The 21,153-nt window shown below is 44.7% G+C and overlaps 1 protein-coding gene across 4 annotated transcripts in view; it reads right to left on the bottom strand.

Moving 5' to 3' along the window:
• Positions 1-550: 550 nt before the first annotated feature.
• EPHA1 (EPH receptor A1) overlaps positions 551-21,153 on the bottom strand; it is a 34,731-nt gene continuing 14,128 nt past the window's right edge. For all 4 annotated transcript variants that reach the window (XM_084501966.1, XM_084501965.1, XM_084501968.1 and 1 more), the window contains exons 3-18: positions 20,413-20,688; positions 18,402-18,792; positions 13,279-13,434; positions 12,749-13,081; positions 11,382-11,506; positions 11,114-11,273; positions 8,344-8,440; positions 6,614-6,669; positions 6,212-6,334; positions 5,923-6,108; positions 5,420-5,481; positions 4,824-5,033; positions 3,847-3,996; positions 2,950-3,143; positions 2,481-2,636; positions 551-1,599 (exon numbers count right to left, since the gene is read on the bottom strand). In XM_084501966.1, the coding sequence (XP_084358092.1) occupies positions 1,521-1,599; positions 2,481-2,636; positions 2,950-3,143; positions 3,847-3,996; positions 4,824-5,033; positions 5,420-5,481; positions 5,923-6,108; positions 6,212-6,334; positions 6,614-6,669; positions 8,344-8,440; positions 11,114-11,273; positions 11,382-11,506; positions 12,749-13,081; positions 13,279-13,434; positions 18,402-18,792; positions 20,413-20,670 (2,736 nt within the window). In that variant the 5' untranslated portion in view covers positions 20,671-20,688 and the 3' untranslated portion in view covers positions 551-1,520. The remainder of the gene's footprint in view (positions 1,600-2,480; positions 2,637-2,949; positions 3,144-3,846; positions 3,997-4,823; positions 5,034-5,419; positions 5,482-5,922; positions 6,109-6,211; positions 6,335-6,613; positions 6,670-8,343; positions 8,441-11,113; positions 11,274-11,381; positions 11,507-12,748; positions 13,082-13,278; positions 13,435-18,401; positions 18,793-20,412; positions 20,689-21,153) is intronic.

Below are 21,153 nucleotides of genomic sequence, written 5' to 3'. Positions count from 1 at the left end.
AAATAACTCATTGCTGAATGACTAGCACTCACCATCTTCACCAAGCTAGACTTAGCACAGGTGCAGAAACATAGTTCATGAGGTGAGTACAGCTAAGTCTTCCTGGGTAGGATATGAGAGTCCAGTTTGCTTTTTGAGGAAGTTTTAGGATGAGCAGAACACAATTCTCCCCCCACCCCTTCTCACCTGAATACTCTCTTCTGCAGCAGAAGGAAGTACTACACACCTATTTCCTCAAACTAGAGAAGTAGCTTCTAATACTTCTCACAGTTTAGGGGTAAATACAGGAGCTGTATGAAAATGGACTTGGCTAACAGATTACAGCTGCAATGGGTTTAAAGAAAAAACGTCTGAAGTAATCACCAGCACATGCATCCTTTTGTCCTAATGCAGATGCATTTGCTCACCTGCAGTTACATGATTGCCAGAGAACTTAAACCTTGATGAAACAACTAAATTAAAATGTAAGCACACTGCTGGAACATAATGTATATGCTAGAGCAAAGGTCCCAATAGTATTTGAGATAAGCCAAAGCACTTCAACACTGCCTGCTCTGCCACAGGTTTATTTACAAAATACTATTTACAGTCTATAGCACCTCTGTCTTGAATTTTGATAAATAATAACACTTCCTCCAAAGAGGAGGAATAAGACAGACCACCTACGCATTTTTCTGTTACAAACACCTTATCCAGTCAAACAAGACCATTCCCTCTTTCAAAAAAGGGGCAGAGAAAAATGGGTACCTAGAGGGTTTTGTGTCCATGGCACCAATAAAGGTATTAAGCAGGTCGGGGAGAGGTAAGTCTCTCTGCTGAAGTACACGTGTGCAAATAAGCAACATGACAAGGTTACATGATCACACAAGTTACAGCAGGATGTGCTGCTACTCCCAACTTCTCCTCCAAAGAACAAAGTACACCATGACTTGGTGGTGTTTAAGGCAAGAACAGCTGAATTTAAAAACATATCCCTTAGCAGCAGCCTTGTGAAAGACTGAATAGTTTGTTCGTGTTGTAAAATAAGGAAGACAAAAGGCTGCTGAAATGAGAAGGGACATACTCCAGGGAGTGAATGGGCCCAACCCTACATCTGCATCCTTGTGCATGTTCCTAGAAGGTCCCACTCTATCTGAATCCTCATCTCCAATCTTATAACATTATCCATGCCCCACACCCCAACTGAACGTATCTTATGTCTCCACGTGATTTACTGAGGGCTGAAAGTCCAGTATGTGGACTACAGGGATTACTTAGTACTGCACAAAACAGACTATAGAAGACATGGCTGAGAACAGATTCTAAGACCAGTGATCTGAAAAGTACCAATGACTGCTGTAGAGCAAAAGCAAGGGGCAACAGAAGTGAGAGCAGGTGGTGTTGCCTCATAAGTCTTTTCAGTCCTGGTTGTTTTGCTTTGCTTGTCCCAGTCACTCATTTGGAAACAATTGCCATAGGAATGATTCCAAGTGGTATGTGGGTAAAACAGCATTTGGCAAGCTTAAGGGAGCAACAACAGATCACTCTTTAAAGCCTTGGATGCTACACAGGATCCTCTTCTGGTGGCCTGGAAGTGACACTCCCATCTGTTTCAAGTCCCTGAAGGAAATGGAAGAGAGAGGAAAAATTAATTGCTATTCTTGTTCCTTGGGGATTGGGGTGTGTTTAAGGGCAGAAACTCTTCCCACGCATTAGTTCAGAAAGTTTCCTTTCCCTCGGTGCCTCTTGCTACACGTGCTTTTTCTCCAGAGGGAAGAAACATCTAGATGCTCCTTTTCTTCTCTGGCTACCTCTGCCCACCCAGTCAACTGTTCTCTCTCACCTTGTGACTTGGCCTTTACTCCCATTACATTAGAACTGCATCCATGTCTGCTCACAATGGTCTCAACCTTTCAGCAGGGTCTGCTTCTGCACTGTGCCTTTTCATTTGTCTTATGTAACTACTCTGGTTATACTTGGTTGTACATCCCTGACCCTACACTAGGAAAAATGTGTACTGGTAAAGCATCTGGCCCAAGTTCTTCTAAAGAGCCCAGAAGGACTTTGCTCTAGGATGAAACAGTGCCTGGCTGATGTGGGGAAAATGTCACTAGCCTGTCTGAGTTCAAGTCAAGAAAATTCTCTTATCAAGTCCTACGAGGGTGGGGAGATGGTCAGGTTAGAGAACTGCCTGTCATCTGTTGTCTACCCTTAGTCTAATGTGTGCCTAATGTGAATTCAGAGTAGCTCAGACCCCTGGAAAGTCACAAGCAAGGACAATTGGAGAATTAGTTTCACAGCTTGAGCTGTGATCGTGATTTTTCTGGGCTGATTGTTCTCTTATAGGGTAAGAGGTCCATCCACTTCCATTTAACTGCATACAGAAGGATGGGAAGAAGACTTCCAAGTAAACATGAGTGCCTGTTCAGATAGCAGAAGGACAGAAACAGCTATTTGTGAAATAGCACGGGGTGCCTTGTGAGAGCTTAGCCTGTACTTACTCAGCTGTGAGGTCCAGAATTGACTCCATGGTGTCCAGGCCAGCAGTGCGAAAGTTGGAGATATAGCGCTTCATGCGAATGGATTCCAGCCACTCAGGAATGGATCGATAGGGGATACCATCAGATCCACTGCAGCTGGGGAGCCGGAGCGTTACCCTAAACACAGATGAAACTTTCATTAGCCAGGCAAGAGGCTCAGATGACAGCCTCACTAGCTAGAGAGCAAGAACCCTCTGCCAGGTCTAAGCCAACTCATCTTTTCTCTACACTGTGTGATCAGACTGCACAGGCCAGTGGCTATGTATGCCCTCTGTCACCATGAGAGACAGATTACCGCTATCTTCTGCATATACACATTCAAGATGTCTCTCACCAGCCCGCACTGCTAGCATCACCTCTCCTCCTGCTCAAACCAGGAGGCAAAAATTTCCCAATTAACTTCTCCCCCTCCCTAAGACAGTCTGCTTACCTGGGATCAAAGTCTGCAACAGATCGGAGGAGATGAGGACTTGAGATGAAATGTTGCAGCTGTGCCTGGATCTCATGAAATTGAGGCCTCCTCATCCGATCGTGTGACCAACAGTTCTTCATGAGCTCATAGAGAATAGATGGGCAGTCCACAGGTGGGGGGAGCCGATACCCATCCTCTAAGCTTTTCATCACCTGCATGGAGGACAGATAGAACTCAGAAAAGAGCAGAGAGTGAAAGAGAGGAGCCAGAGGCCTCTGTGGGGCTGGGAGCAGACAGTTCATCATTTTGCACGGTGTGCAGCCAGGGTGGGGATTGAAGACAGTTACATGCATATAAAGTAGAGTTTGGGCAGCACAACAAAGGATCAGGACATGTGAGATGTCAAAAAGTGAAGTGGCATACACAGCTGGCTTCAGCCCTTTACTAGTTTAGCTCCCGTTTGCCATTCACGGCATGTGTTCATGAGAAGTGAGGACCAAGTGATTCTGTTACAGGCCCAGTGAGAAAAGCAGATCCAGGTTCTGAAGAATAATTTGAACACCATGTGGCAACCCCATAGATGCACTAAGCCTGGCACAAGTATGAGACTAGAAAAATACTTCAGAACCAGAGCAAGGAGAGAAAGAAATCAGCAAAGAACATCTCTAAACCCAAAGACTGTGGCTATATTAATCAGTCTTTAATTTGACTTGCTACTGGTGACATCTGAACCTGGTTCAGGGACCCAAACATTTCTGTCTTTGACTTGGCTGCACTGATTTTTGGCCAGGAAGGAGACAAAGTAGTTCTGTGTTTGGAAAAATGACAAGGCTGCAGGCAGAGGGAGATCAACACAAGTTGGGCCTATATTCCTGGTTTATTTCCTTAAACCAGCACAAGCTCAATGTCTGTTACCTTTTGATTGGTCATGTCTCCATATGGCTTGTCACCAAATGACAGCACCTCCCACATGACAATTCCAAAGCTCCAGACATCACTGGCTGAAGTGAATATCCGATGAGCAATGGCCTCTGGGGCTGTCCATCGGATGGGAATCTTACCACCCTGTGAAAGAGAAGAGACATTGGGTAACCAGCTTGTTTCATTGAGTCATGCTTCTCCAGTGCTTTCAGTCAAGCAGCTTACAAAATGCTTCACAGACTGGGCCCACTTCACTTGAAGTGATGTGTGATCACCTCTGGGGAAATCTTGTCAAAAGGACATAAATGATTTTGGAAAGTAATTTTGTTTAAGCCCTGTGTTCAGCTAAATGCTACAAAAAAAAAAAAAAACCATGGCTGTGGGTGTAAGACAATGACATCAAGAACAGACTTTCTTTGAGTGACACAAGATAGTAGAATCATTGGAGCTTTTTTTGGATGGGATGTGTAGATGTCTCTAGTCCAAACTCCTCTTCACAGCAGGGCTGTCTTCAAAGCTACATATAATTAACTGAGTCCGAAATATAAGATCCCATATTTTGTTTCATTTCAAAAATCACATTCTCTGTGGTACTGAATCTCTTAGCAAACAAAATCAGCACAGACTCCAGAAAGAAAAGCACCACCTTCAACCACGCCGTGACTTGCAGGTTTATAATAAAATATATATCTATTATAATATATCATACGTAATGTATGTAATATACATGTATATATGTAGTCTTATAATGGAATATATAATATAACAGTTTTATAAAACTTATTTTATAATAGGTTTTCTTTCAGAGAAGAAAATCTATTTTGTTCAGACTTATGTCCAAATCCTTCACCTGGCACGTTTCCTACTACAAAGAAATCCTGCCATTCTTATCTGGCAGAATCCCAACCCCGAAGACTACAGCTAAATTACAAGACTGATCCTTACCTCAGCAGAGATTGTTTTTGCATTACCTTGGTTTCATAGGTTCCCTCTGCATCATTCTCCAATATTCGGGAAAGACCGAAGTCAGACACCTTGCACTGAAGGCTGCGTGTGACTAGGATGTTGCGAGCAGCCAGATCCCGGTGCACATAGTTGTGTTCTGAAAGGTAGGTCATGCCAGAGGCTATCCCTTGCAGCATAGACACAAGCTGCACAGGGCTAAATTTTTCCTCGTTTTCCTGCATGGAAGAAGTGACAGAAGACCCTGGTCAGGTGACATCAGTCTGCTGTTTTCTAGTTACTGGCCTTATCAACTTGTAAAAGAGGGCATTGGTGAACAAGCAAAAAGGCAATGCTGCAGCCCAAAGGATCCCACAGGTTCACACTAAGGGACTGGTGGTGGTCTCCAGAGTCATCACCAGGCACCTGCAAATTATCTGTCAGACAACACTCTGTATACTGAGCAAACTGGATAGCATCAAGATTCAGTTGCCAAGACTGGAAATGTGAACAGAAATTATATGGATGTAGAGATCTTTTGTCCACTCTTCTCTTAGGGTCCTAAATCCAGTTTAAGTACAAGTTCTGGCAGTACACAAGCCTACTACAGATTGGGATCTCTCACCCGCAGGAAGGTATCCAGTGCTCCATTCTCCATGTACTCAGTGATGATCATCATTGGCCTCCCTTAGGGAAAAGAGCAAAGTGTCACCCTTTCTGCAGTTCACCTTTGCAATTTGTGTTTCAACACTCTCCACATTCCCCCAAAACTGGGGATCATGCCCAACCACCACCACCATCCCTGCTCCACTCTGACAGCTAGCTGTCACTCCTCCTTAGATTTCCCCTGATGATTTTGTATTCCTTTTAGTATCACACATAACTTTACACCATCCCTTACACTATTCCAACTTCTCCACTCATCAGCCCAAGAAGATTTCTCTTAACAATGCCTCATGACTCCACTGGAAATCCATACCCCTCCTCCATTCCTCATTCTCCACCATAGGCTAATATAACAATGTTTCTTCTCCCAATATTGCCTCCTTGGCATAATCCTCTCCTAAGAAAGGTCCTAGGAATGTGCCACTTTCTATGTCATTACAAGATGCTCTTCCACGCTCTTACTTTTGGTGACAACTCCTTCCAGATGCACAATGTTTGGGTGGTCAAACTGCCCCATAATTGTTGCCTCACGCAGAAAGTTCCACCACTGTGAGTCTGAATATGTTGACTTCAGGGTCTTGATTGCAACCACAATACGTTCTTTGCCTGGGAGCCGTAGGGACCCACGATAGACCTCCCCAAACTCCCCTGAGGACAACCAGAGACAAAAGGTCACAGATGAGCTCAAGAACATGCAGCCAAATATCAGTGTGGGAGAACTGAAAGATGAAAAGAAGGCCAACAAACTCACCCTCCCCAATCACATTCTCCATAGTGACACAGGAAACATCCAGTTCCTTAATGAATTCCAGCACTCCTCTGCTGGGGTCATCATAAGGTTGCAGGTCTACATAGGGCTTCAACCAGACCTTCTCTATGGTAAAGGGAAACAAAAGAGCAACTTAACCTGTCAACTCTTTGGTCAAGCTTTGTAGGGCAAAAATACAGAAGCAGAGCTAAATCCACAACCTTCAAACAAAAGCAGTCAACAAATACATCAAACATACATTGAATAATACTGCAGCTATTATAGAAGGAGAGAGATTACATCAGAAAATCCACACGGGTGCCTTGTTTGAAAACTGTGATTCTTTTCATTTTTTGCAACCCATTCCAGGTTTCTCCCTGGTTCCACTATCCCTTTGAAGCTCACCTCGATCAAAGCCTGAAGTATTGTAATCTGGCCGTGATTGTCTGCGACGAGCATGCCTAGAACATAAGGAGAAGTCATGAAACTCAAATGGTTAACAAATAGCAAAGAAGAAAGCAAGACTCCTAGGGAGTCTGTCCCAACTGGTCAAGCACAGAGTTCTGGGTAGCTCAGAGCAAAGTGGAACCAGACACTGCATCTACTTGGTAGAGTACAGCCTATAATAGAACGTGGTACTTAATGTACATTTAGAAATGGAATTTTGTTTCCATGCAGTTAGTTTTGTTTGTTCCTCTGTTGCTGAATTAAATACGAATTTCTATTTCTTTTATGTTCTCTGTACACTTTCAGTAAAATATCTCATCTTAAAAAGAACAGCCTTGTAGACATTTGGAAAGGAAGTAGAACTTTGTATCTGGGTAGAGGACCATTAAAGTAATAGTATATGGAAAATGGTTTGAAATAACTGGATACATGAACTGCCTGCTTAATTGATCAGCAGCTATATAAAGGACTGTGCCATAACACTTTTTTTATTATTATTCATTTGTCATGATAATAGTATGATAGCGCTGGATTATGTTTAAAAAAAAAAAAAAAAAAAAAAAAGAGAAATCACCATACTTTCCTCTGTCTTCAGCAGCAAGCATTATCTTACAGGCATATCAACCCATCCAACCCTGCTAATTGAAATCACTTAGAGTCATTCCTTCTTATTGCAGCACACTGGTCTTCTTTCACCTCTAACTAATCCATCCAACTTCCTCAGAGATACCAAGTCCTTTCTTAACTCTTTATTAAGTTTTTATAGCTCAGCTGTTTTTCACAGAATGGGCAGGGCTGAAAGGAACCTCTGAAGATCATCTAGTCCAACCTTCTGCCAAGCAGGATCACCTAGAGCACGTTGCACCGGATGGCATCCATGTGGGTTTTGAGTATCTCCAGAAAAGGAGACGCCACAACCTCTCTGGGCAACCTGTCCCAGTGCTCTGTCACCCTCACAGTAAAGAAATGCCCCCTCATACTCAGCTGAAACCTCCTGTGCTTCAGTTTGTGCCCCTTGCCTCTCATCCTGTTGCTGGGCACAGCTGAAAAGAGACTGCCTCCATCCTCTCAACACCCTCCCCTCAGATATCTATATAAATTAATGAGATCTCCCCTCAGTCTTCCCTTTTCCAGGCTAAACAGGCCTAGTTCTCTCAGCATGTCCTCGTACAACAGGTGCTCCAGTCCTCTAACCATCTTAGCAGCCTGCCTTTGAACTCACCCCAGTAGTTCCATGTCCCTCTTGTACTGGGGAGCCCAGAACTGGACACAATACTCCAGGTGTGGCCTCACCAGGACTGAGCAGAGTGGGAGGATCACCTCCCTTAACCTGCTGGCAACACTTTTCCAAATACAGCCCAGGATACTGTCAGCCTTCTTGGCCACAAGGGCATATAGCTGACTCATGGTCAGCCTGCTGTCCACCAGGACTACCAGGTCCCTCTCTGCAGAGCTGCTCTCCAGCGGGTCATCCCACAACTTGTACTGGTGCTTGGGGTTATTCCTCCCTAGATGCAGGACCCTGCACTTGCCCTTGAACTACATGAGGTTCCTCCCAACCCAACCTTCCAGCCTGTCAAGGTTCCTCTGAATTTTAGCACAGCACTCTGGGGTATCAGCCACTCCTCTGAGCTTTGTGTCATACTCCTACATCTATATCTTTTTCAGCTCCAAAAATCAACACTTACTTTCGTCGAAAGAACAGAAGTCCCAGAAGCAGCCCAATAAATAGTAGAACTCCAAAGATAATGGAGACTATGACTCCACCAGACAGAGCTCCTGTGTCTGCAAAGGAAAAGATAAAGGCCATATCATTTAAAAGAACAAGAATTATTTGTCTGGAATGTAGCAACCAGCTTCTACCAGCCAGTGGTATTAGGTGAACTATGGTGTTTCATCTTCCAGGCAACACAATGACCATATTTGAGTCCAAATATGCACATGCTATCCATGCACATACTGTCTCTTCAGGTAGGTATCTGGTTCACTCTTATCTGTGATCCTCGTCTAGATGAGTAATTTATCCCTGTACCTGATTTAGCTTTCAAATAATCCCTGCTGCAGTTGAGCTAGACAACTCCAAGGTCTCTTCCCACATGTAAGTGAAGAACAGCTATTCTTCCCTCCCACTCCTCTCCAACTACATTTTCAGATCAGACTCTTCTTCCTGCTCAGCAGCTGATTTAGACTATGGCATAGCAAAGACACAGATTTGCACAGCAGTCTAGTTTGACTCTTCTCTTTTATGCAGTTCATTTCCCCATTCTGCCTTCCCTTCCTTTTGAAAATCCGGGTTTGTTTTTTTGCCTAATTAATTTGACAGAAACCACTGGCTGCTTAGTGTTTTTGCAAACAAGCAAGCACTGACGTATGAACCTGAAATCTAACATCATATTTCTGCTCTCTCAGAAAAAAAGTGTCAGGTGGTTTCATTTTGTGACTGGATAGAACTCAGTGTTCAGATAACTCAGGCTGTCTTTTTCTACTTACACTTTTAAGCTAAAACCACACAAAATAGTTGACATAGTATAATATATATATACTATATTATATATAGGTTATAATACAGTGATATCCTCACAATATAGTTGAATTTATCAGAGTAAATACTAAATTCCCTCTGTTGGTTGCATTTAAGCCTTTATTTCTCGTAAATTAAAAAAATAATAATTTATTTTTAAATACATTAATGAAAAGTGTTCATATACATATCTAACGAGTGTCTACATCTTTTAATATTTTTCCTAAAGACATTTAGGAAAGCATGCAGGAAAAAAAAAAGAAAATTCCTAAATATGATGTTGCAATAAGTGAGGGATTTTTAAGCAAGGAACAGCTGCATGACAACAGTGTCTGGAAGTGTTTCCTAACATCCAGTCCAATGCTCAGCATCTGTAAAGCCTAATTAACACTTGTTATTCTTGCTCAATTTGATGCTGACTCATCCCACTAAAATTACTAAAAATCACCAGCTTAGATAGGCAGAAATCAAGAGGCAAAGCTAACGTTCTTTCTTGCTAAAATCAAGAAGGCAAGATTTGGAAGAGGGAAATAATATATTTTATTAAACCAACAAGAAAAAAGGGACAGGCTCTTAAGTACATAGCTCTTCTGCAATAAATTAAGGGATCTAAACTCAAATTCAGATTTTAAAAGTTGCCTGTCCCTACCAATCTTGTTCCACTAATATCTCTAAACCATTGCAGCCAAAAATCGTTATATTATCAAATAATCACTTCCACTGAATGAAACCTTGCTGGCAAGGTTTTTATTCCTTTCATATTCAAAATATCTTTGCCTTGGCATGATGAGATGATCAACTTTTATTTAAAGAGAAAAAAAAGCATAAACTTGTGGAAAGCTGCAAAGTATCTCCTAGCACATCATTTTATAATCAAAAAAAAATCTATTACATGTTAACTTAAAAATTTTCCACAGAACCTTTGTGATACATTAACAGACTTAACCAACAGACTAATGTCATCACAATTGACAAAGGCTGCAAGAAAATCTTACCCAAAGTTCTTGGTGTTAAAAAAAGAAAATCTTTAAACAATATTTAAACCATGGTATCATAAATCCTTATCAGCTTTTACTGAATTACTATAACCATTTCTTAAAATTAATGTATGCCTTTCCTTTTTCCTATTTTCTTGCTTCGTTACAGTAAAACTAGCTTTTCATAGGCATCATTTCAATGAACTGATTTCTAGGGTTATCAGAAACATCCATAGGGTCACTAGGAGGATCTGTGAATTTGTGGAATGAAGGGAGAGTAAGCTCCTTTATAGAAAACCTTTGATAATAGGGAAGTCTTTGGATAACCCAGGGAAAGGGAAGGTTGGATGTGGGGCCTGCATAAAATATTCTTTGATGCCGGAGGCCTCAGTAGACTGGCCTACACTTTGTGCTTTGGGTGAGAATTTTTTTTCAGCAGCACATATCATCTGACAGAGTCATTGCCAGACTCACATCCAGGGGCTGAACTACATACAGTAGAAATGATAAAGCTGGAAAAAAATAGTGCTGAAGTCCTCTGAGTTCTCCTTTTCATTAGCAATTCCTACATAAAAGGATAAATATGCTAATTGTTTTGTTAACACTTGAACTTAGAAACGTTACTATTCAGAATCAAAATATCTTTCAGGAGAACTAAATGAACAGATGGTGAATAATTTATTTATATAACACACAAAACTGACACCAATCATTTCTGAATGGGAAAGTACAATAGGATTCTGTATAACAGCAAGCACAAAGGATAAAATGATTCCCTGTTGAACATTTTCACAAAGCAGAGCTTTGTAAAGTCTTGGCCATGGTGACAAAGAATTCAGGAGTGTGATTTCTTTGCCTTTGCAGCTAGCAGAACACAAAAAGATTGGTGTACTACGTGCATATACAATCTGATGGAGAAGGGAGTTTCTCACTAATGACATACCAATGGTTGTACTTTACCTGGTGGAAGGGTGCGGAATTCCTGCTCCTGGGAGTAGGGCCCAGGCCCGAGAGGTGTGATGGATCTCACACGAAGCAGATAGGCTGTGTCTGGTTGAAGGTCAGTCAGAGTGACATTTGGCTCAAGAAGGTGCTTCACTGTGTATCGTGCCTCCTCTCCCTGCAGAAATTGAACAACGTTAAATAACTAACACACATGGAATGGAACAAAGAGGACGTTTTCAGCCCTTTAAGTGGTATGGGGAAGAACAAACGAGGCAGGTCTCACCTTCTCAAAGAACATGACCTCATACTCCACTGCGGTCTGGCTGCGCTGCCGTGGGGCAAGCCAAGAAACAGACAGACTACTGTCATCCCTTTGTGTCAGGATAAAATGGGACACTGTCACTGGAGCTGCAGGGGAGAAAACAAAGAATACCAGAATGAAATACAAACAACACAAAGTAATGCCTCTCTCCATCAGAGGCTCTATCTTTCCTTCTATGTCATACCGTGTAACTAGAAATGACTCTCATTGCCACTGCCACTCCCTTAACTTTCTATTCTGTGGTGAAAGCAAAATGGGGTCTCCAGCTGTAATTTGTTGTTTTCTAAGAATAGCATGCTACCCCAGTAGTATCCACCCCAACAGAGGAAGAGCATATCTTTTGTCTCTGAAACAAAACCAGTCTTCCAAGAAATTACATTTAACCCAGCACTGTACTGTTCAATTTGAAAACAAAACGTTATGATTTTCTGCTCTTTCAGCAACAGTGACACAACTATCCTATGTGATTTATGAATACAACTCCATTTCATATGGTACTGTGAAATTCCGTACTCAAAATCTCTCAGTTGACTGCAGAAGAATGTTATTCATGAATAAAAAGATAATTCTTAACAGATTGTAGGGACTGACGTGTCAAGCCTGGTTCTGTCCTTGTCCTTCATCATCACCAGGAAGTGATGAGGTAAACCCAACGTAGCTCTGCTTTCCTAGCTCAGAGTTATGCTGCCTCTGCATAGCAAAAGGAAGAAAAGACAGGGAGTCGTATAAAAGTCACTAAATCAGAACTGGGATAAGTACCAAGGGCTGCTGAGCACTGCAATGTTACTTTCCTATAATCTTGTTTAACAGCACTCCAGAAAATATTCATAGGACAGTCAAACTGCTGCTCAACTTGAAGCCGAACTACGCATAAATGTGTCAAGGAGAACTTGTATGTTTTGAACATACAAATTTCTCCACGTTTTTGAAGTTTTTATTTTCAGTTACATCAGGATTTCTGTTGTGTTTGGTTTGTTTTTTTCACTATATTTGAGCCATTGGTAATATTTCAGGCCCCATGCTTCCTGTCACACACATATAGCAATATCTTCATTGGACTACAACAGCGTATCACAGGGAGGGCTTTATCCTCCTCACCTCTGTTAAGTCCTTGGTGGATTCATAGCTCTTGGTAGATAATGCTTACTGCTGATTTAGCTTGCAAGGAATATGACTAATGGACTTTACATGCCAGAGGCAGAGGTACCTTATCATACCATACCAACACATGTGGCAGACAGAAGGAGATGGAGAAAGGTTAAACATTCACAGAGATTCCTCTTCCTTTTCCTGATGAGCAGGAAGAACTTCTCTCTGCTTCTGCTAACCTGCATGTCCAACTGCGACCCAGACAGCTGGAGCAGTTCTCTGGGGAGCAGGTCCCATTCCTGAGACACCATTATGGGCTTCCACAGCAAATGTGTAGTTGGTGTAAGCTTCTAGGCCATCCACATCCACAGCAGGTTTAGTGAGACCAGAAGCACTGGGGGTGAATACCACACCAGCCTCACATGGCTCACAAGACATGAAATGACAGCGCTGACAGAAGACTGTGTAAGTCAGATCCTTTCGCCCACCATGGTCGCTGGGTGGCTGCCACCACAGAGAGAGCTGTGTGCCAATAAGGGAGAAGCTGACATTGCGGGGAGCTGAAGGGGGACCTATGAGAAGAATGAAAGAAAGTATTAGATCCAGCTGATAACATACAATGTATTGTGGCAGTTTCCAATCTGCTGATGCATTTCAAATTATGCCCTCTGTCCCCCCCAACCTCTCTCCCTCTCTGACCTCTCATCCCCATTTCCTAGCACTCTCTTTCGTCTTTTCTCCTTGTTCTTTCTCTCCAGCCACAACTTACGGGTGCAAGCAATGTTCTGGCCCTCCAAAGGTGCTCGGTAGAAGCCTGTGTTACAGGAACAAGATGTAGCCCCTGACTCGTTGGATAAGCTGTTTGGGGGGCACTTGAGGCAGCGGTTAGTCTCCAGAGAGTGACGGTAGAATCCCCGCTGGCAGGCTGTGAGGACACAGACAATTCAACATAAGATCAACAGGAAACAAATTGCCAGTTTCATTCAATTTCTTGAAAGCTCCTTTTACATGCTTGCTTTCCTTCTATTCTTTCAGTTCAGAGAAATATTTAGGTTGGAAGGGATCCCAGGAGGGCACCTAGACCAATCATCTTCTAAGAGCAGACAAAGAGGAGATGCAGACCCAAGGTGGGATCAATGTTATGATAGGATTTGTAGGCTGAAGAACCTCAGGAATGCTTAATGAAAACACAACCTGGTCAGCCTCGGATACTTTTTTCAGCATAAATCCACATTGCTTTCTATTTTACTCATCAAGATTTCTGCTGTCAGTAAGGGCTGTAAATACTGTCTCAAAGTCCTTGGATTCCTCAGACTCCTCTTCTTGCTGACTTCCTACAGAATAGCCAGTGGGCTATTTAGCAGAAGCATGTTTTCTGATTTCAAGTGTTGTATTTAGCAGGGCCCTGAGGAATATGTACATGTAGATAATTATCAGTTTGCCTAACAGCACTGGCTATAAAGCTAATGCACTGCAAGAACACATGCCATTTGTTTCCTATTTCCAGTCCTATAAAACTAAGCAGACATGTCCTTCTCTAGCTGTTATCATCTGACACCATCCTTGATGCATTATTACTATCTCGTACTCCAGGAGTACTAGTCTGTCTACCAGTTATCTCGAGGTTAATGCTTTACCTCTGTAGGTATGTAGCAAGGAGGAAAGGAGTGAGGAAAGCTGCAGTACCCTGAGAATTTAATGGTTTACTGGCCTGTGCTAAATGATTTTCACAGAATCACAGAATGGCCGAGATTGGAAGGGACCTCTGAAGATCACCTAGTCCAACCCCCATTTTATCAAATGTCCTTGAAATACAATCAAACATATCACTAATCACATAGTTGAGGAATGGAAACACTAATTTTTTACCAAGCTTCTGCCCTGCATTTAACTTGAGCATTGAGGATATTACCCTTTTCATATTGCACTATGAGAAAAATTATGTCCTGGGTAATCCCTCAGGATATCCCAAGGGAGAATACCCCAAAGCCATCTGCTCTGGAGCCTGACTGAAATGGCTTACTGTGGTAGAACATAACACAGAAATCAATCCTTTATCAAGAAAACAAAAAACATTACAGCCACTCCTACTACATGACATAGAGGAACACCTGAAGGAACTAAAAACTTTTCTGTTAACAAAGGCCCAGTCTCAGGAAGAGTGATTATCATCACCATAGGTTGAGATCTCTCTGTAGATTACCATCAGAGAACTGGTTTCATCCCAGTCTTGTTGGTTACCTCTCTTGCCCTCAAATGGCAAGCAGACTGTCTTATTAACATCAGAGGTTGCAGCCCAGAGATGCCATTTATATTCTATTTAAGATCAAATCATCTCTTTCAGAAATAGTCAAGAATAAGAAAAATTCTTTGATCTCTAGTCTGCTCATGACCAAGAGCATTTCTACTTGCTCAAGTGAAAATGAAAACTTTGTGACCTCCTGCCATTTTGCTCCAGCGTAAGATTTCAAAATTAATGTCACTGGATCAGTCTGGATTGGATCGGCTTTGAGAGCACCATGAAAAACAAACCAAGAGCAGAGCCACAGATTTGTGTAACACATACACCAATATTCAATGACAATGCTATTTGCCATAAGCGCACAACTTACACACACTTATTGTCAGGGTAACACAGAAAGGAAATTTGGGACACAGACCTACAGTCTACATCTATTGCTCAGAGTAAAGCTTTGCTTTGCTCACTGTGGCCCTAGGACCCTTCAGGTGGGATGACTGCCTCAGAGGGAGGCAGTAAGCCTAGTACCAAGTGAGTGCAAGGAGGAAACTGCACGGGGGGACGTCTGTGTAAAGGGATAAGCCTGGGAGGTAACAGTGAACACACCAGTCAGCTAGACCAGGTCACATCACCTCAGGCTGTGACAAACAGAGCCTAGAAACGCAAGCTAGAGGGATGGCACACGGCTTTGATATCCAGATATCAGCATGCCCATGGTATGGTCCAGGCTAAGGGCAGCCATCCTCGGGCCCGGCCGCGTTTGGAAGGACAGGACAGCGGGGGCAGAACCAACAAGACCACTCAGTTTCGGGCAGCTGAGCCAAAACAAGCCCAGGCCAGCCCAGACGGGTGCCCGGGGCAGCGGGAGGGGCCCGGGCGCCTCAGGGCTGAGCGCCCGGCCCCGGCCGCCACAACCAGCCCCGGGCGAGGCGCCGCGGCTCCCGCTGCCCACGCAGCCGCCGCCGTGCCTGCAGCGGCCGGCAGGGGGCCGCCCAGCACCGGGGAGGAGCGGGGCCAAGAGCCGGCAGCCCCGCCTGAGAGGCGGTGCGAAGCCTCCCCCGGAGCGGCCGGCTGGGCAGGGCGTGGGGGCGGCGAGGCGCCGGCGGCCTGCCGCATTAGCGGGCGGGCGGGCGTCAGGCTGGGGAGCCGGGGAGCCGCTGCTGCCCGCGTCCTTCCCAGCCTGCGGTTCCCCGTGACGTGGCCGCCGCCACGGGCTCGTTGGGCAGAAGCAGGGCAGGCTCTGCCCTCGGCTCCCGCAGGCTGAGCGGTGCTCAGGTCCAGGGAGCAGAGAACTGGAGAATATTTCGAGATGGAGGATCATCGAGCCCAGCTACTGCGCGGGAGTAACCTCCCCATCACAGCTCCGTGCTGTTCCCTCAGGTCCCGTTGCTGTTCAGCAGCACCCGCCCCTCTGCTCTCCCTCAGCTACAGTCCAGACCCTTTCCCACTCCACGCATTTGGTTTCCCCTGTCCTTGGTCATCTGCTCCAAGCTGTGGCTTCAGGCAACAAGGTGTGGAAAACAGGACTGGAAAAAGGGTGGGTGTAGCACTGCTCACCCAAGAACCAGAAGGCAGAGAGGGCAGCAGTGGTCTAACCCTTCACTGCTTATTCTGGCAGGTGATTTTCTCCTACGACTGCCGGCAAGCATTGGGCAGTACTCAGACACCAGAACGATGCTGACAGGGAGTTCAGCATCAGCAGCTAACTCACCCATCACCCTGCAGAGCCCACCAAGAAACCAGAATGCAAGCTAGGGGCATAGTCAGCCTCCGGTATTCACAGTAAATGACGTACTTCAGGAAGTTAGTCACGGAGGTCCAGGCTTATTGGCAGAGGTGTAGTCCGAAGCTCAGATAAGAGAGGTATAACATGCTACGAGAGGCTGAGATGTAATGCTCTGGGCAGGCACAGCCCTCTCAGCATGATGAGATGGCTGAGCCACTTATCCACCAGAGCTCTGTACAGCTGGAAATTCACTGAGGGGTTGGGCGAACTGGTTCAGAACCTGGTGTTCTGGCTTTCTGTTGAACTCAGGTACAGGACAGGAGGCAGATTCTCCTCCCTGTTATGAGGCAAGGATCATAGTACAGCTTTCCTGTCTTCCTGCTCAAGGCAAAAACCAGAACCAGAATACTCTGCCTGAAGGTATTCTTCCTCCATTCTGTCTCTCTTTTTGTGTTTGAAGGGAAGTCCTTCACCTTGCAAGGACAAAAGTAAAAGCCTTGACCGCAGTCTTCATCCTGACATGGATTGTTCCCAGTTGTTTGCATAATGCCATGTCTTTTCTGTAGAGGGAGGGGAACCAAACACATTCCCCAACAGGCAACCTACATTCACCTTTTCTGATGCTAAAATAACACACTGCTCTGGGGGCTTGAAGTTACCTCTCCCTTCCCCTGCTAGGTTCTACCCCTCTTCCCTTCATCTCCTGGGAGACCTCCTGATTCTCCACAGATACAAAAGACACTCCTAGCTGCAGCTGTACTTGGGCAGAGTGGGATAAAAGCACAGATGAAGAATGAACCTGTGCTGTGATAGCAGCCAGGGCCTGTCCAGGCATGACAGCTTCCCTGCCCCTTCCCAGGGGAGTGCTCTCAGGAGGGCGGGGAGAGCTGTGTAGCACCTAAGTGGAAAAACTGGCTGGGCTATACAAGGATAGGGGATTGCTGGAGAAGGGCAAGGATCTTGCGCTTCAACCTTTGCCAGCTCTCCAAGCAAAATGAGCAGCAAGCAGGCAAGCAGTGAGGATTCAAAGGGGCACCAGATCCTTGCAGTGAAACAAGGGCAGAACAGAGCAGAGAGGTTACTCCACTGACCCTGAGAGCAGTGCATGGATTCTTTCCCCTATATTCGGAACTGCCTCAGCCTTGTGCCATATGACTCTGAAAACAAGAGTGGAAATGTGCTCTTACCTCCTTGTCTGCATTAATACATGTCCCTAAAACCACCGTACACATCCTCTTCCTTGGCATACACATGTAGTTTCCATAGGAAGCTGAATCCTCTCCCCTCCTTGTCAAAAGGATAGCCCTGCACTGCTTGCTCCAAGAACCCTGTCTCACTCTGTGGCTCCAGTACCAGAGACTCCTATGCCTGCTGATTGTTCTTCCTCAGAAATGAGCCAGGCTCTGATGGTACTGTGCAATGTGCTTTACACAGTTTCCCATGGCAGAAGAACCATCCCAGTCCAAGCAGAAGGGGGCACGAAGGAGAAACTTGCCCCCCTGCAGCTCTTCGCTTTCTAGTCACGGGACAAGCACACTGTACTGTGTGTCTGACCTGTCTGCCCTGAGAGAACAAGGCTGCCATTTAAGGGTTGGGAACTAGTTGTTGAGTGAGTCAGTGTCAATCACACAGTTACAGCTCGCAGAAACTAGCTCCAGAGCTAAAAGCTCCTGGATGGAGCCCAAGAGGGAGTGGAAAGGTGTGTGCAGGTCTTACACCTGACACACAAGGAGAAAATCCCAATTGAATAAGAAGCTAAAGAGGGGAGAAAAGGTTTAAGAAATGGCTCTCAGGCACAGAGGGCAGGCAAGAAAAAGTTAGACCACACTAACTCCCCTGCTCCCACTCTGTGCTTACAGATACTCTGATCTCCAGCTCCCTGGAACCTCTCCCATGGCCTACAGCCACTGTCTGTCTGCATACTCACCTACGCAGCTCCCATCGACTTCCTCAAACCCCACAGCACAAAGGCATCGTCCCATCGGTACCAACCACTCGCCATCTGTGCTGCAGTGCATCCTAGGGGGAGAGCCTGTTTCTTCAGCTGCATGCTCCACGCAGGCCCCAAGCACTTCTGTCAGCCCCTCTGAACCTGCTAGTGTCTCTGGAAAACGGGCAAGGCCTCGCACTGCCTCCGGGCAAGTCTTGTAATACACTCGGACAGACACCATTGCTACGCAAGCCCCAGAGTTCTGGAAAGCTAAGTAGAAGCCCCGGCGAGACAGCTTCCCAATGGGGCACACTTCTGTGTTCAGCTGCATGGCACCAGATTCAATGTCTCTGTTTGTGAAGCTTCGATCTGCAGCCACAGTGTTGAGCTAGGTGAAAGAGGAAAAGACAACAGTTTTAACATCTGAGCAAGCAGCAGCTCTGAGTTACCTATAGCTGTCAAACATTTTTTACACTAAGGCCTTTTAAAGGCTGCATGTTTGACTGTTTCTGATCTCAGTGTACTGCATGTTTTTCACTATCTCCTTTCAACTCATTTCCAGTCATTCACTTTCTTATACAGCACACGGTATTCTGGGTCTGTGATCTTGGATGTCTTTACAAACTACCCTAGGAGAATTTAACAAATCAGGAGCAAATCTCTCATGCTATTTTTGTTTGCAAATCATATGCAATAAAAATTAAAATAAATTCACAATAGGACTTACAGATGTGTTTTTGAAATTGACCAGTGAATTACAGCTACCCATTTCCAGGCTGCACTTGATGCAGATCAGACCTTCAACTGAAAGGTGCTTTTCATGCAGTATTCAAGGCATTTTAGCACTGAAAATTCCACTTCAATTGGGTGAAGAATGCTTCCATGCTTTTACATTCCCACTGCCTCACCAACTGACAGTGAGAGAGATGCTTTCTATAGTGGGGCAAATGGGAAAGGTCTCCATGACATCAAATGATATGGAAAAACTGGACTGCACGTGGGATGGTCTTTCTTCTCAGAGACACTGGTAAATGATCCTCTCCACTGTAGGCCCCTCCCCATTACACAACACCACCTGTTCCATGTAGGTGGATGGCAAAAAAATCTGCAGAGCAGTTGCATGTGGTAGTAGGATCATAAAGCGGGTTTAAGAGTTGTGGAGGTATCACACAGATGCATACAGCAGCCTCCAGTTGCAAGGGAGGTGCACTGGGGAAGGGGGAGGGAAGAGTTAGCTACCATAGTTCTACTCTTCCTGGAGCAGAAGCAGCAGGACTGTAGCTTTTACAGTTCTTTGTTTTCATAACATGTCGTTTAAACTGCAGAGGAAAAGGGCAGTCAAGTAATTTAGGTCCGTGGCTTCTTTTAGGACACAACTGAGTTACAGAAGTTCCTCTACAAAAAAGCTGAGGTTCCCCGTTCTGTAATTCAAATATTTTCATGGCAAAAGGGCAGTACATCAGGGAAAACAGCAGGTAAAATATAGCAGTGCTAAATACTTTCACACAAGGGAGAAATATGTTATAACAAGCCAACACCTCTAGATTTAGAAAAAATAAAAACAAACAAACACCCTATATCTAATTACAATCAGAGCAAATGAAGAAGAGCACCAACAGAGGTTTGAGTTGGGTTCTGTTCCTCACTTGGTCTAATCTTGCTTTATTGCCTAAGGCAAGTCAAATTATTTTGGTCTCTGCTTTACTCTAAAAACTGATGTAACAATCAGGCACAGTTATAATCCTTTAGAATCCTTACCTAAGTTGCATCCAGTTAAATAGGTGATTAAGAAGAATGGAGGTCTGATCTCATCTGAAAACTATGGCCTCTTCTGGCAGTGACTACTCTGAGCATCACAGAGGGCACTTAGGGGCAAAGCTTATTCAAAGGACAGCACTTATCCACATCCCTTCCCCAGATGCTGGTTCTCCTGTCCGCCCCCAGTCAGCAAGACACACCCAGTTTAAGCTGAAAGGCATGACAGCCTTACACCCACAGCCCTACAGACCTTGATGAACAGCGGGCGGCGGAACTGGATCCCGACATCTTGCTCAGACTCCATGTAGTAGAGGTTGAAAGTCTCTTTGCAGGTCACCACTTCTCCTTTGAAGCTCTTGCAGTCCCTCACAGTAAACTTCAGCTCCACGTAAATGCGAGAGGCTGCCTCACCCCGATAAATCCAGTTGGTGCGAAGCCAGTGATCGGTGTCTCCCTCAGAAAGCACACTGCAGTCCTGGTACATATAGACTGGGGTGCCATTTATCATCTGCTGCACTTCACTCCACTGCTCCCAAGGTAGAAGAAAACATGTTAGACAAACGTGAGAAACAAATTTCACCTCAAATACAACAAAATCTAGCCTACAAGATCCACTCCTATTTAGCATTCAGGGCTCAAAGCCTGCAGAGCTGAAAGGCCTCTTACACTGGCCTACAGCCCTGTATCTGCCTGAACTCTTTACACTGGGAACACGGAGGATACTCTAATTAGGGTGTAACTCATGCGAAACTGAAAGGAACCACAGTGCACGGACTGCTGCACATCCCCTTCATCTTACCTTGGTTCCAACCTCTTTTCTTTCATGCACTGTCTTGTCTTAGATAAAGACCCCCTACTCCCGTGTATTGTCCACTTCTTTCTGCCCCTGTTTAAATTCAAAGTGTACAATAAGATATGCCAAGACTATTAACTGCCCCTGAAAACAGTGCACAGCACTTTGGGGCAGGAGAAGAAAGGGCCTGACACAATG

This window comes from Aythya ferina (assembly GCF_964211825.1).
Source record: "Aythya ferina genome assembly, chromosome: 1".
NCBI lineage: Eukaryota > Metazoa > Chordata > Aves > Anseriformes > Anatidae > Aythya > Aythya ferina.
This window is presented reverse-complemented; position numbering and strand designations above follow the sequence as displayed.